Source organism: Syzygium oleosum, unplaced genomic scaffold (assembly GCF_021117445.2).
Source record: "Syzygium oleosum isolate NSW1041296 unplaced genomic scaffold, Sole_v2.1 Sole_v2.25, whole genome shotgun sequence".
NCBI classification, from domain to species: Eukaryota; Viridiplantae; Streptophyta; class Magnoliopsida; order Myrtales; family Myrtaceae; genus Syzygium; species Syzygium oleosum.
This window is the reverse complement of record NW_026607509.1, coordinates 4086451-4099903: the sequence shown is the minus strand read 5'-3', so window position 1 is coordinate 4099903 and position 13453 is coordinate 4086451. Positions and strand designations below refer to the sequence as shown.

Below are 13453 nucleotides of genomic sequence, written 5' to 3'. Positions count from 1 at the left end.
TTATTAATAATATTTTAATAACATTTTAAATATTTTAATATTTCTTTGTTTTCTTTTTTTCTTCTCCTCCTTTTTGGCCATGGCCGATAAATTTTTTTTTAATTAATAATACTTTTATTAAAAATAATTTTTTTATTTTTTTTGGCCATGGCCGATAAAAAATTTTCTTATAAATAATTTTTTTAAAAATATTTTACTAAAAAATATTTTTATTGAAAATATTTTTTTCTTTTTTTTTCGCCATGGCCTGATCGCTGGCTAGGGCCGATAAAATATTTTTTTTTATAAATGTTTTTTATTAATAATATTAATAATATTTTAATATAAAAAATTTTATTGAAATTATTTTTTTTATTTTTTTTTGCCATGGCCTGGTCGCTGGCCATGGCCGGTAAAATATTTTTTTATAAATATTTTTTTATTAATAATATTTTAACAAAAAATATTTTTATTGAAAATATTTTTTTTATTTTTTTCGCCATGGCCTGGTTGCTGGCCAGGGCCGGTAAATTTTTTTTTATTAATAATATTTTTTTATTTTTTTCGCCATGGCCTGGTCGCTGGCCATTGGCCGGTAAAATTTTTTTATTAATAATATTTTTTTATTAAAATATTTTATTCTCGCCAGATACGGCGAGGGTGGCCCTCGCGCCGGACATTAGAAGCTATATTAAAAACCAAGAAAAAGAAGAAGACAAAAAAAACCGATTCTCATTTTTGTTCCCAGAATCAAGAAGCTACTTTTTTTTTATTCTTGATTCTGCTCCAAAACTGATTCTGGGCACAAATTTGCAAGAATTTGTGCCCAGAATCAAAAAATTAAACAAACGGATTTCTATTCCCAAACTGATTCTAGGAACAAAATAACAGAATCAAACACTATTTGACAAGTTGCCATGCGCAGCCTAAGTGATTCTTTTCTTCTTACTTGCATCGCTGATCATATAAATTATTGGGATGAGCACTTCTTTCATATACATTTCATCGACGAAATGTCCGGAAGAAAAAGTGAATTCTGTATTTGAGGATCAAGAAATTTGGATGCTGTGTATCAAGATGCTTTCTGGCACATAAGCGAATTCTGTGTTCTGCTCTATATCCTCTTTCTCCTTTTGCTTAAAAACCTCAGAAGGTATTCTCCAGCGTCTCTAAATTGTACAGGTTCTTACATTATTTGAATGAATTGATAAATCGGATGAATGGCTGCAAGAGTATTGCAAAATATATCTCATCTTTTTCCCTATGCTATGCTGTTGACCCTTTTGGGTGACGAATGCAACGCCTAGTTCCTGTATATCTCCTTATTGCCTACTCCTTCTGAGAACAATCAATGTATGAAAAGAGTGTCATATCTCTTCTGTGACATGAACTTGTTCGAGTCCTGCGTGTCTGAAACATACCATTTAACTTAGGGTAGCAAATATGTAGATGCTAGTCCAATTCCAAATATGACGCTACCAAAGTACTTCGTATATGTAGGATTGTTACCCGAGACTGGGATTAGATTATGGCACGTCTTGTCGCAGGGATATGGACAATCGATCTCCTTGCTTACCCTCCTGCTGTAGTACCAGTCGCCGACTGCTTCAGATATAGTCTGGAATGGCATCAATGCATATTAAACTCAAATGAAAGGAATGTGAACTAAATAAAGTGCATGTAGCCAAAAAGGACATAGAAATGCTGCAAAATAGCAACAAATTGACGATTAAAAGTAACTTTCGTTGAAGTGAATCTCCGGGAACTAGCAAACTGTGTGTAATGATCAAACGTTAGGAATTTTTATGGACAGTTCATTTTACTTATGGAACGTTTGTGACATGAGCAAGGATGGTTTGAGGGTCATTGTTATAAAAAATTGGGAAAAGTGCATTAGAAGTATTAAAACTTATCAGGAAAATGCAATTTTTTTTTGTTGGTAAGGAATCAGGAAAATGCAATTGAGTCCTAAAACTTTCAAAAAATGCTATTAAGTCCTAAAACTTGTCACAAAAGTACAATCAAATCCTAAAACTTTTAAAAAAGTGTAATCAAGTCCTAAAACTTATTACAAAGATGCAATCAAGTCCTAAAACTTTCAAAAAGTGCAATCGATGGAAGGACTTGATTGAACCAATTTGACAAGTTTGAGGACTTGTTTACACTTTCGTGTGACAAGTTTTAGGACTTGTTTGCACTTTTTGAAAGTTTTAGGACTCAATTGCACTTTCTTAACAAGTTTTAGGACTTAATTGCACATTATGAAAGATTTAGGACTCAATTGCACTTTCGTGATCAGTTTTAAGATTTTGAATGCACTTATCCCTAAAAAATTTGAATTTGCCCCTCCTTAAAGCCACTGCACCAAGACCTGACGAAAACTTTTAAGCTCAAGGTGTCCAAGTTCAGGGAGGAAATCATATTCAACATATATAGAAAAGGCTTGGTTCTATCTCACAACAATTGTTCAACCTAATCTTGCATTTTTACTTTCAGTCAGCTTTCATGGCACTGGATCCTTTGTCATCTTGAATTTATTGACAATGTTATCTCACAAGTTCTATGATGGAAATTTCTCTTCTTCCTATTGCATGACGGTGCAAAGCATTTCATCAACCTAATCTTTCTCACCTATTGCTAATTTCCAGGCCAAAGCAATAGATTAACCACTTATTACATATTTAACTGACACCCTGACGAAGCAGATAAAGATCAAATACCTTGTTATTTACTTTTGGGGAGTCAACAGCAAGCCACGTTTCTTGTGACTCACTCTGGCAGTGGGCAAAACAAGAATTAATGAATAGGCCTCCTCTCCCTGAGTATTGATAGAACATTCTTAAAGCGGCAAGCATGTCGTTCCTGAAACCTAAAAGGTTATAAAGTCAGTAAACTATCCATGTCAAACGTCTTAAAGAAAATTTTACTACATGCAGTAAAATGAAATCAATTGGTTGTGTTAGAGCATTTGAGGATGCTTGGTGAGATGTTTGTTCAGTCTTATTTCAGCCATTAAGTGTAAATCTTTTGTTTGGTAGAAGAAATAAGTTAAGGAGAAGCCGAAGCATGAAAACTATAGTTTAGCAAAGTGAAAGCGATACGATCAATCACCTTGCAATATCTCTAACTGACTGTCAGAGCAAGCAGCTGGATTAAGTTTGCAGCGATTCCAATGACCATGCACATCAGCAGAGGGAGGGACCAATATGTGATGGAACTGTTCAATTACGAAGTGGAGCCATTTGAAGTAATAGCCTCTGAAAAGTTTCGGTTTCTAGCATAGCAGAAACTTACCTGGTAGACATCATAAGCCGAGTTCAAGATGAAAAAGGGAGTGGTGATGTACTTCAATGTATATTGTGGGAAGAAGCACTGCAAGAGGATGAGGTAAAAGTTATGGGCATGACATATCAAAGTTTTGAGTTGAAGTAGTCAGCAGTGAATAAACCATACCAGAGTTGGGTAAACGAGAGAGCTAGTGCAGCTCTTATCGAGATTCTTTTCGACCCCCTGCGTGGTTGAGAAACTGTGATTATCTATGCCCATCCTCCTGCTTATAGCGTCATATCTTATCTAACTTCCAGCAATTGTTCCTGCGCTTATTTTTGCCTAAATAGTTCATATGTTTAAATTGACAACATGACTTTGAAAATTGAAAATGCCCAAAATTTTCATCTATTCACGTTGTGAACAAAAGGGACATTTTGGCCCTTAGCAATTTATAATTTACTCCATGGAACCCAAGAAGGAAGACAAGGACCAGCTATAAACCTAGAACAACCAGAAAATATTCCATTTTATCCAATATATAGATTGGATGAACAATCTAGTCAAAAGTAATTAGGACAGCCAATTTTTTAGATTTTATATAATTTTGGACCAGATTATTCATAATCTGAGTGAAATCACAGAAACTTTACCTGTAGAGAAATGAGATCATCGTAAAAGGACCTCATAGTGTGGTTCAAACTTATGTCCCTTCTGCAAAATAGAGATCAACAAGCATAAATTCAGTGTGAAAAACACGTACCCAGAGCTGAGTTTTAACAGCACGTACTCATCAAGAAAGAATCCTGCATCACTCAAGCATTTCACACTAGCATTCCTTGGTAAGTACTCTGCAAAATTATCACAGTGCAAGAAGGATGCTAAACCACCAGCAGAGCAACCTGAGAGCAAAGCCTAGAGACAACTGATTCAATGAGAATGGCTCAAATAGGTTCATGGTGCCACATGACAATGTAAAGATATCTGATGTGAAACCAATATCAATTAGTTCAAGAGGGATGGATACCTTCTGTGCACGTCCCAACCCTTTGGGTATAAGATCAAGGATGATTGCTTGCCAAATTTTTTGCCCTCTGAAATATAGCAATGAAGTCTGCAACATTGAAGGATTAGTCAATCCCCAATGGGTTGGGACGTAATCATCTAGCTTACTTCTCTAAATGAGAAGCGGCTCAGTAGTTGTGCGTTACGCATTTGCAAATATTATCTGTGGGCCTGTGGTCTGTGTTGCCTCTTGATGGCAATTCGGTGCTTTAAACAAAGATAATTATTATTATGAGAGCTAGTACTGCTGTTAACTACTGAGTCTGCAAGGCTCTTCCTATGGGTATTTAGATGCACAAAAATCCGCTTCCCTGCTTTGAATTGGCATCCAGGAATCAGGTGACTGACATTATCCCAATTAAAGCCCGATGGAAGATACATCTGCAAAAGATGGGGATTTACATAAAGTTTTTATTTCCACCAGTATAAACAATGAGCCTCCTGGTGTTTGTTTTTCTCTCCTTTTCTATAACTTTATCTAAGCCTTTTTGGTATTTCCATATCCCTTCGCTTAAACAACTCTCCTCCCCCTTAGACTAGGGAGAACTATAAATACGACATGTTTTCTGCTTCCAAAAATTTGCTTCTTCCAATTCTTCTTTCTAGTGGATATTATGGAAGAGTGCAGAGAAATCCCATTTAAGAATTGATTTGGCAATACTGTGCGGGTGTGCTCGATAGAATACTCTCTCATATAACTTCACCAGTAATTTCATCCGTTGATATCTCGGGATGTACATTTTTGTAGCATATTCTCTCATAAAGTTTTCTGACCTTTGAGGGACCGGAGATGGAAGACAAAAATTGAGGCAACTACAGCTAATCGCGACAAACATTTCTGCCTCAACACACGTGACTCTTTTCCTCGCCACGAACACACAGGATGTTGGACCCTGTGAATTTAGTGCTGAGTAAGAGGACGAGTAAGGGACTTACCCCATTGTCAAACTTTGCATCACCAGCAAAGGAAGCTCCATCGCAATACCTGAGCTTCACACGGTTCCAATTGTAAAAATCTGTTTCAACTTCAAGTTACTAAATAAATATTTAAACTAAAACGAGCAAGGGATCCTCAATGCATGCATAAAATAAAGCACACTGCAATAGGCATATATAAAATAAATCTTCACATTCCCATCCGGCATCTACGAACGAATTCTCTGTTTCCTTCTTAACAAGAGAGCGACCATATCTCCTTAACTGTCTCTTTTAAAACAAGCAGCTGACGCTCGAGGCCAACATGTATTATACATGTACAAAATCCTCCAACAGTGGTCAGAGGAGACCTCTCACAAATAATGCAATATCACAATCCGAGGAACGACTAATGCTAGGCAAATCAGGACTAATTAACAAAATTTGTGCGTAATGTGAATTAGCAAACTCTTACAATGTCTATTTACGAATTTGTCACGTTATTCAATAATGAATTTTGACGCTCGTTACTCGTTAAAAATATAAAAATTACCCTTCAGTAATTGCTTCGGAAATATTAATGTTCTCATAATATAGCTAGTATTATAGCAATATGTATATTTTAATTTCAAACCGTTTCAATGAGCATTCTTAGATACTTCCATTTACTTGAGTACCGCCTTGACGAAACTTATTAATAACACTTACCGAATAGATTAAAAAAAAAAACAAATAAAACCACATCTTAATCTTCATAATCTCCCTTCATCGAGCAACTATAGATTAGTCTCTTCTTTATTGGATGGAGTGGAACCCGAAACATTTTGCGAAATAGCGGTACTCTACTCAAGGCGAATCTCATCCAAAAACAAGTTTTATACAGTGTTTTACTGTACTTGTTTTTATCCATCGCATCGTTCTAAAATGAATCTACCACAATTTATCTCCATCCTTGCACGGAAAATTTTTTGCCATTAATCACTCATTAGTCCAAAAAAAAGGTGAAAACTTACTTATCAATTCATTCAACCATTGCTGCGGTGAACAGTGTACAAACAACTCTTGCTTTCGCGAGCTATTTCCATTGTAGGTCCCATGTATATCCATACTCTATCCTATTGCATTTATTGACTTATGCTATTGCTACGTAAGATCCTATCCTGGATGTGTTGTACCCCCAGAACGGGATTGGAGTCACTCACGTCGGAACAGACGGTGCATTATAGCAACGCAAGACATGCTTAAATTACGATATTAAGGTGGCTATATCGTCGAAAAATTTAGAAAAAGACCGCGACTTGAAAGCTTACCCTCTTACAAAAACGTCTTCCAAGGCATATTGATACGGCATCCTTGAGAAATGTACTCATATCTAGCAAATTGAATTTTGATGCAAAAAGAATCCTAGCATGCCATAAAGATGCTTAAATCGTGTATTCGTCCGGTTTCTACACCAAGTTTGCAATGACGTAATTTGATTAAAGAAATGCACCACCCCAATGGGCAGCATTGTCAATGAAAATCCCCGAAAACAAAAGGACAAATGAAAATCATACAGAACGCCTTGTAGCCATTGGCCAGAGGCTGGAACTAGGAAGGTCAAGCTGGAATCGCCCTATGCAGACGGGCTTCGTCTGTTCAGTTCTATTATTGATCCCGTGAAAGGGACAACAGAGGATGTAAAGAACATGGACGTGTCCTGAGACTTTTATCTTTGATTGCCAAATACTGCTACATAAACTAGTCATATTCAATTGTTATTAAGAGCCAGTGACATCAGTGGGTACATCAACTTTTTTGTAATGGAATCTTCGTACACTTAGCACTGTTTTTACCCAACCTACCCAAGTCTCCATAAAAGTGTCAAAAAAGTCCTAAATTTTTTGCATTGGTGCCAATTTAATCCTAAACTTTTTTTTGGTATCAATTCAGTCCTAAACCTTTTGCATTGGTGCCAATTGAGTCCTAAACCTTTTTTTGGTGCAAATTCAGTCCTAAACTTTTGCATTGATGCCAATTTAGTCCTAAACTTTTTTTTTGTGCCAATTCAGTCCTAAACCTTTTACATTTGTACCAATTCAGTTCTTCGACATGTGAATAACTATTAGCTGGAAGGACTGATTTGGCACCAATGCAAAAGGTTTAGGACTGAATTTGCACAAATACAAAAGGTTTATGACTGAATTAACACCAAAAAAAGGTTTAGGACTAAATTGACACCAATGCAAAAGGTTTAGGACTGAATTGACAAAAAAAAAAAGATTTAGGACTAAATTGGCACCAATGCAAAATGTTTAGAACTTTTTTGACACTTTTCTCCCCAAGTCTCTCTCTTCTTTGACAAATAGCTAGAAATTAGGTATATGTGAGTTCTTGGGCAAGACAGTGACGAACGATTTCAAACTTTCAGTCTCATGAAACAGAAGACAGGGTATGTGGGCGGCCAGATGGGATTATCACGTGAAAGGAAGACACAGGCGGATAAAGAAAGAAGAAAACCGCATGAACATTACTAAATTGGCATATCATGTGCTTGCGGAGGACATTCTCGATTTGAAGTCTAAATTGGGGTGAGCTTGTATCCGGAGATCTGCAGTTTATAGCTTAAAAGAAGTCGGAGATCTAGAAGGCCAAATCTAATCCAGGGTGTTGATTCTTTTAACTTTAAAGATCACCCTGCAGGGTCAACTATTGGTTTTAGTATTTGTATCCATAAATTAAGTTAAAATTTAGGTTTAAAGTAACAAGCAATCCTAGGCGGATTACCTATGAGAAAATGCATACTAAGCGACTTGAGCTCTCGGCTTCAGATAATAAAGATCATGTTAACATGAGGCTGAGAGATGCTTTATATGTGTATTTATATGAAAAAAAGATCGATTTTCTACGTACTTATTATCTATATGAAAAGAAAAGTTAACACAATGAAATTTATAAATCTCTCCTCATCTAGTCGCTTAACAAGTGCAATAATAGTTACTAACCAGGATTAAGAGAGGCATTGTTACTGAGTATTCCCGAAAAAACTTCCAATTTGGTCATGTAACGGGTAGATCCCCGGCGAGTGTTGGCTCTCTCCAAGCACGATGGAATATCATTGCACCACCCACCTCCCTATCAAGAAATTCAAAGCAATTTCACTACAAATTATTGCTTGAAGTAGAATTCGCCAACTTAATTATGTATTAAACAAGATTTATGTTAACATCATATGTGCAGGGAAACTTTCTTTTATTCAAAAGCATGAAGACGTGAATAATGGAAATTAGGTAGAGACAATAGCATTGAGTTTTACCCGGGCGACCACGGTCCGGTCCCACCTCACCATCCTACTGGACTCAAAGAGATTTTACCCAACCAAGTATACTTAAATGACGATTGATAAGGAGCCCATTATGATATGGGAAATCTTCTTAGACTCGATTGAAGCTGGATTGAGTAATTTGAGGCTTTGAGCAGTCAGCCATTAGATTCGATTAGCTTCATGTAAGGCTCACGTATGCAATGACTAGACGACTCAATTCATTACGGACAAAGTTCAAAAAAGAAATTCACTCATAATATACCTTTAAAAAATCACCCGTAGATTCGATAAGTTGCATATAAACAAAATGTTTCGCCATTCACTCATTTTCATTAAGTTCTTGCACGAAATTAAGATACTCGAACAAGAGCATTAACAAAATGTTTCGCCAAATTATCGACCAATGGCAATGGTGATATAGAATGAACCGAGCTCCCCTCTAGATCCTACCCGTTCCGATGTCTAAACTAAAACACCGCAGTGGCTAAACCTAACTCCAGAAACTAAACCATCCTAATCTTTTGCTTCATGTGAAGATCAGATGTGAAATAAAGTGTTTGGCTCATGCTAATAATCACCGCTCAATTATGGACGCCCGCACCGGGACTCTCTCTCTCTGCAAAAAAGTGCACTCGGAAAAGCTGCCGCGCCGCTGACAGCGCGCACAGGACACAAGACGAGACGAAAAAAGCCACCACGAAACTACACCGTTTTTGGTTTCCCCAACCATCCCATGATCCGTAAAGCCACCCCAAAAGCAGAAGCAGTCGCCGACTCGACCTCGCTTTTGGACCCGAGCTCTCACGTCTCGGGTACAAGGAGCTGACAAAAGGCACGGAGACGTGACGATGCAGCCATGTGAGAGTTTCAGTTCACTGCTCAGATCATCGATCTTTTAGCCAAATTTGTTCGTTCATGTCTCGTGAAGTTAATATCTAGATTCAGCAGCTAGTGTTTAGTGGAATTGACTTACCTCGAACTGTAATAGCCAGTTGTTCGCTCCGGCGCCGAATCCTCTGTGGAGATGATAAGCGGGCAAGCTCCCGTCCAAACAAACTGCCATTCGGAGTGAGCACCAACCAAATCAACACAACAGAAAACTGGCAAACTCCCTATCGGAAGGCACCGGAATCGATCCACGAGTCGTGAACCTTCGATTCAATTTGCTTTCGAGGAATCGTACTTACGGGCTCCAATGGCGGAGGCGTGGGGGACGAGAGTCATGCCCACCAGAAGCCGATCCTCCGAGGCGGAGCGAACGCCCCATGGCGCGACGCCCAGGAGGACCACCACGAGAGCCATCGCTGTCGCCATCTTCGTCCTCATCTCAAAATGCTCTCGCTGATGCGGGAGAGAGAGAGGGGATGTGTTTACAGCGAACTCGCAATGAATGCGTCGTTGTCGTCTACTCGGAGCCGAACGACCATGACAAGGAAAGAAACAGAGAGGGAGCGCAAGCGAGTTGGAGGGAAGACAATTGTGAGAATCCTATCCTAAACGGCGTGGACGCGGCAAATATCACTCAATGCTTCGGCGCAGTTTTGGCGCCTTTTTCTCTATCTGGACTATACGCAGATTGGCGCCTCGATTATCGAAAAGGAAACAGACGGGAGAACGGAAATTATGCAGTCCGGGGAGGAAAAGCGAAGCCAGTTATTTGCTTGCTTTTAAGGAGAGGAACCTTTTTTTGACCCGTTCCTTCTCCAGTGGAAAGCGAGATCAGAACACGACCGGGAGCCGAAGCGGTAATCGCGTCTGGCGATTCATGCGTGACGATTACAGCGGCGGGAGAACGAAGCCGTCTCCGACGAAAAGAAAGCTGGAAGAACGGAGGGGCGAGAGAGACGTCGGCGACGGCTCCCCGGCGGAGCGCTCTTCGGCGAAGCCGCGTCGACTTCGATCCGAAGGCGAAGGAGATGAAGCAGAGGAAATGCGGAGGGAGAGAGAGAGGCAGGAACGGAAGGAGGGAGGTAGAGATCAGAGAGAGAGAGAGAGAGAGAGAGAGAGAGAGAGAGATTTTGGCGGTGAGTTGGAACCGAAACGAGAGGGCGGCACCCACCAATCAGGAGGCGCGAGTCCTTCTGTGGCCGTATTCGGTTGACGTGATAATTGGTGCTTGTCGTATACTGGAAGCGAAGTCTAAAGTAAGTCCCCCTTCCTTACGGAGAGCATCATCGCCCCCGCTCCCGTCCCGGCCCACCGACCCCCGGTTCACGCCGAGCATATATCCGGTGCGTTCGATCGTTATGAGCTCGGGTATACCCCCTCGTAGTAACAGGTGGGGCCCACGCGGAACCGGCTCGTCCCCGATGGCTGATGTGACTTGAGCTCACGTGTGCACAGTGCATCTAAGGTTTTCCCGTTCACATCGTCTCGACTTGTTAATGCCGATGGCGATGTGACCGGATTAATTAATTGTGGATATAAGATTTTGATAACATGGTCGAAAAATGGTGAGAAATAGATTGAACAATAAAAATTACGGTAGCATATCGCGAGTTGTGAATATCGTGTAAAATGCTTTGTTGTTAGATGTAGCAAAAATTGAATGTATTCTCTTGATGGATGTCGTCTCGACATATTTTCCAGCACGTATTGGCCGCCCTAATTCAGACTTTCAAATTGGGCAATTTGTTTTTTTTAAAGATCCAGGAATCCCATTTGGATGGGTAAAATTCCAAGCTAGTGATTTACCCTACTAATCTTGTGAGCTAAGTATGATGCAAATCAAATGGGATTGGACGGCTCAAACAAAAAATACGATGTAAACAGTTCAGCCTATAATGCATGTGTACGTTACGCACCTATCCTTAGCACTAAGCCCATCCACAAGGTTCTAATCGCGTTAAATTGCACGTGAGATTCACGCAAATTGGACTTAGTACCGTGGATTTTTCCACACATGGTCCCAAATTAGCTTAAATTAGGTGATTAATACAGGAGGGACCACACGTCCAAAATGGATGATTGAGGTCGAATGACCTTTACTTGATGAAGCAATGAGCTTGATAGAAACTGCAAATGGGGATTGGGTTTGGTGAGAGAAAGCACCCGTCGTTCTCCCAGAACCGTCCCGCGGTTGTTGGTCCTTGACTCTCTCCAATTTATGAAGGGAATAATCGCTCTCCAATCCTCCGTGACCAGCGGGTTAGAGCTTCTGTCTTCACTGCCGTCCGTTCCCGCCGGACCTCTTTAAGGGGTAATGTGTCCCAGTCAGTTTAGCGGGCCCCGAGCTACGGTATGTTGACCGCTCGGCGGCTTGTGCAGGTCCGGAAAATTTATGGATTCTTGGGATGAGTATGTTTGAGGGAAAGTATTTTTTAATAATACGTTTTTCAGATTTTTATTTATTTAACTCGCGCCAAAATGATAAGTCAACTGAAAATATTTTCCGATCAAGGAAAAAATTCATATATAAATAAAGGAAAGTGAATTACCTAATTTAAAAAGGTGAAAATACTTTTCGGAATTGCTAATCTTGAATTTGTTGATATCTTTTCTTTCTTTTCATTCTTTTTTTTCTTTTTCTTTTCTTTTTGAGGGTGACGATCAGAAATAATTTAAAATAATTAAAAAAATATAATTTTTTTTATAATTTTCACTATCATATTTTCCTCACTAGACAACTGAAAATACTTTCCAAGCCTTTTTTAGGTTTTAGCCAAATACCGAAAAATAAAATCATTTTCCTGAAAAGTATTTTCCAAAAATGGTACATTTTCTATGAAATAAACGCACCCTTAGACTCCATTTGTTTCGCAAAAAATAAATGATTTGAAAAAAAAATTTCTAAAAATAATAGCTTATATCTCTTACAAAAACTAATGAATGAAAAACATTTTCATCGTTTACAAAAATATTTAGACATAATTTGTTGATAATGAAATACTTTTCACTAGCTAATTAATTCAAGCAACAGTAGACGATCATTTTTAGAAAGATATTTTTCAAATTATTTATTTATTTCCAGTGAAACAAATGAAGCCTCGAGATTCGTGAGGTTCACACTTCTAACTTGTTATTTTATCGACAATTTTTTAAAAAAATTGACCTCAACTAACGTGATTACAAACAATTATTAGTTTTTACTTGAACTAGTTAATGATGTTTATTTTTTTATATTGTGAATTTCTACTATCTTTGACAAAGAAAATTCTTTCATTTGTTGCCAACTTTTATTTACATTTCTCGCCAACGTTTTAAATTTATTAACTATTGTATGAAATTATCAACCTTCTAATGTGCTAACAAGCTTTTCTTTGATTAAGTCACTAACTGATTTTGTATTGCCAGCTCTCATTTGAGTTGCTTATTAAGATTTTTTTTTTACAAAAAAATTACTAAAATTGTAATTGAATTACTAGTTTTTGCTTGTCTTACTCATGATTAAGTTACCAATTAGTTTTGCATTGTCAACTCTTATTTGATGTAGTTGCCAACTTAATTTGTTTTTTTTTTTTGGTCGAAACCAACTTAATTTGTTTAAAATGCTAAATTTTGTTCATCTTTTTTCACCAATGCTTTAAGTTTTGAACATTACACGAAATTACTAACATTTATTTGAGTGATTTACCAAAATTTTTCCTATCAAGTTACCCCGCAGAATGGCTAGTAATTTTTTTTAAAAAGCTACATAAAAAATTGGTAGTAAATCAAGTAAAAGTGGAAAACTTAGAACTAATCAATAACTTAATCGGAAAAAGTTTATATGTCACTTAAATTAAATTGGCAATGTTATATAAGAGTTGGTAAATATAAAACGTAGCTAAAAAGATAAATAAAAGTCGGTAAAAAATAAGAAAAGTTGCTAAGTAAAAGAAAGATAAACTTGCTAAATGACACAGGTGAAAGTTAGTAACTCGACATCGGTAATTTAACATTGATAAGTAACTGAACGAGAGTGTAATCCAAAACTAGCCGGTA

General features: G+C 37.9%; 1 protein-coding gene across 4 annotated transcripts; it reads right to left on the bottom strand.

Moving 5' to 3' along the window:
* Window positions 1-1103: 1103 nt before the first annotated feature.
* On the bottom strand, window positions 1104-10514 carry LOC115671509 (pectin acetylesterase 9). Of its 4 annotated transcripts, XM_030593101.2 has the most exons (13): window positions 9718-10508; window positions 9504-9586; window positions 8211-8340; window positions 5248-5327; window positions 4274-4360; window positions 4037-4161; window positions 3900-3960; window positions 3433-3489; window positions 3274-3351; window positions 3091-3196; window positions 2700-2848; window positions 1489-1597; window positions 1104-1389 (listed from the first exon to the last, which is right to left on the bottom strand). In XM_030593101.2, the coding sequence occupies exons 1-13, from the start codon at window positions 9854-9856 to the stop codon at window positions 1328-1330; spliced, it is 1266 nt and encodes a 421-aa protein (XP_030448961.1). In that variant the 5' UTR covers window positions 9857-10508; the 3' UTR covers window positions 1104-1327. The 4 variants fall into 4 exon arrangements, with proteins under 4 accessions (XP_030448961.1, XP_056159016.1, XP_056159017.1 ...); XM_056303041.1 differs by lacking the exon at window positions 3433-3489 and having other exon boundaries at window positions 9718-10513; XM_056303042.1 differs by lacking the exon at window positions 4037-4161 and having other exon boundaries at window positions 5248-5296; window positions 9718-10512.
* Between the last annotated feature and the right edge of the window lie 2939 nt (window positions 10515-13453).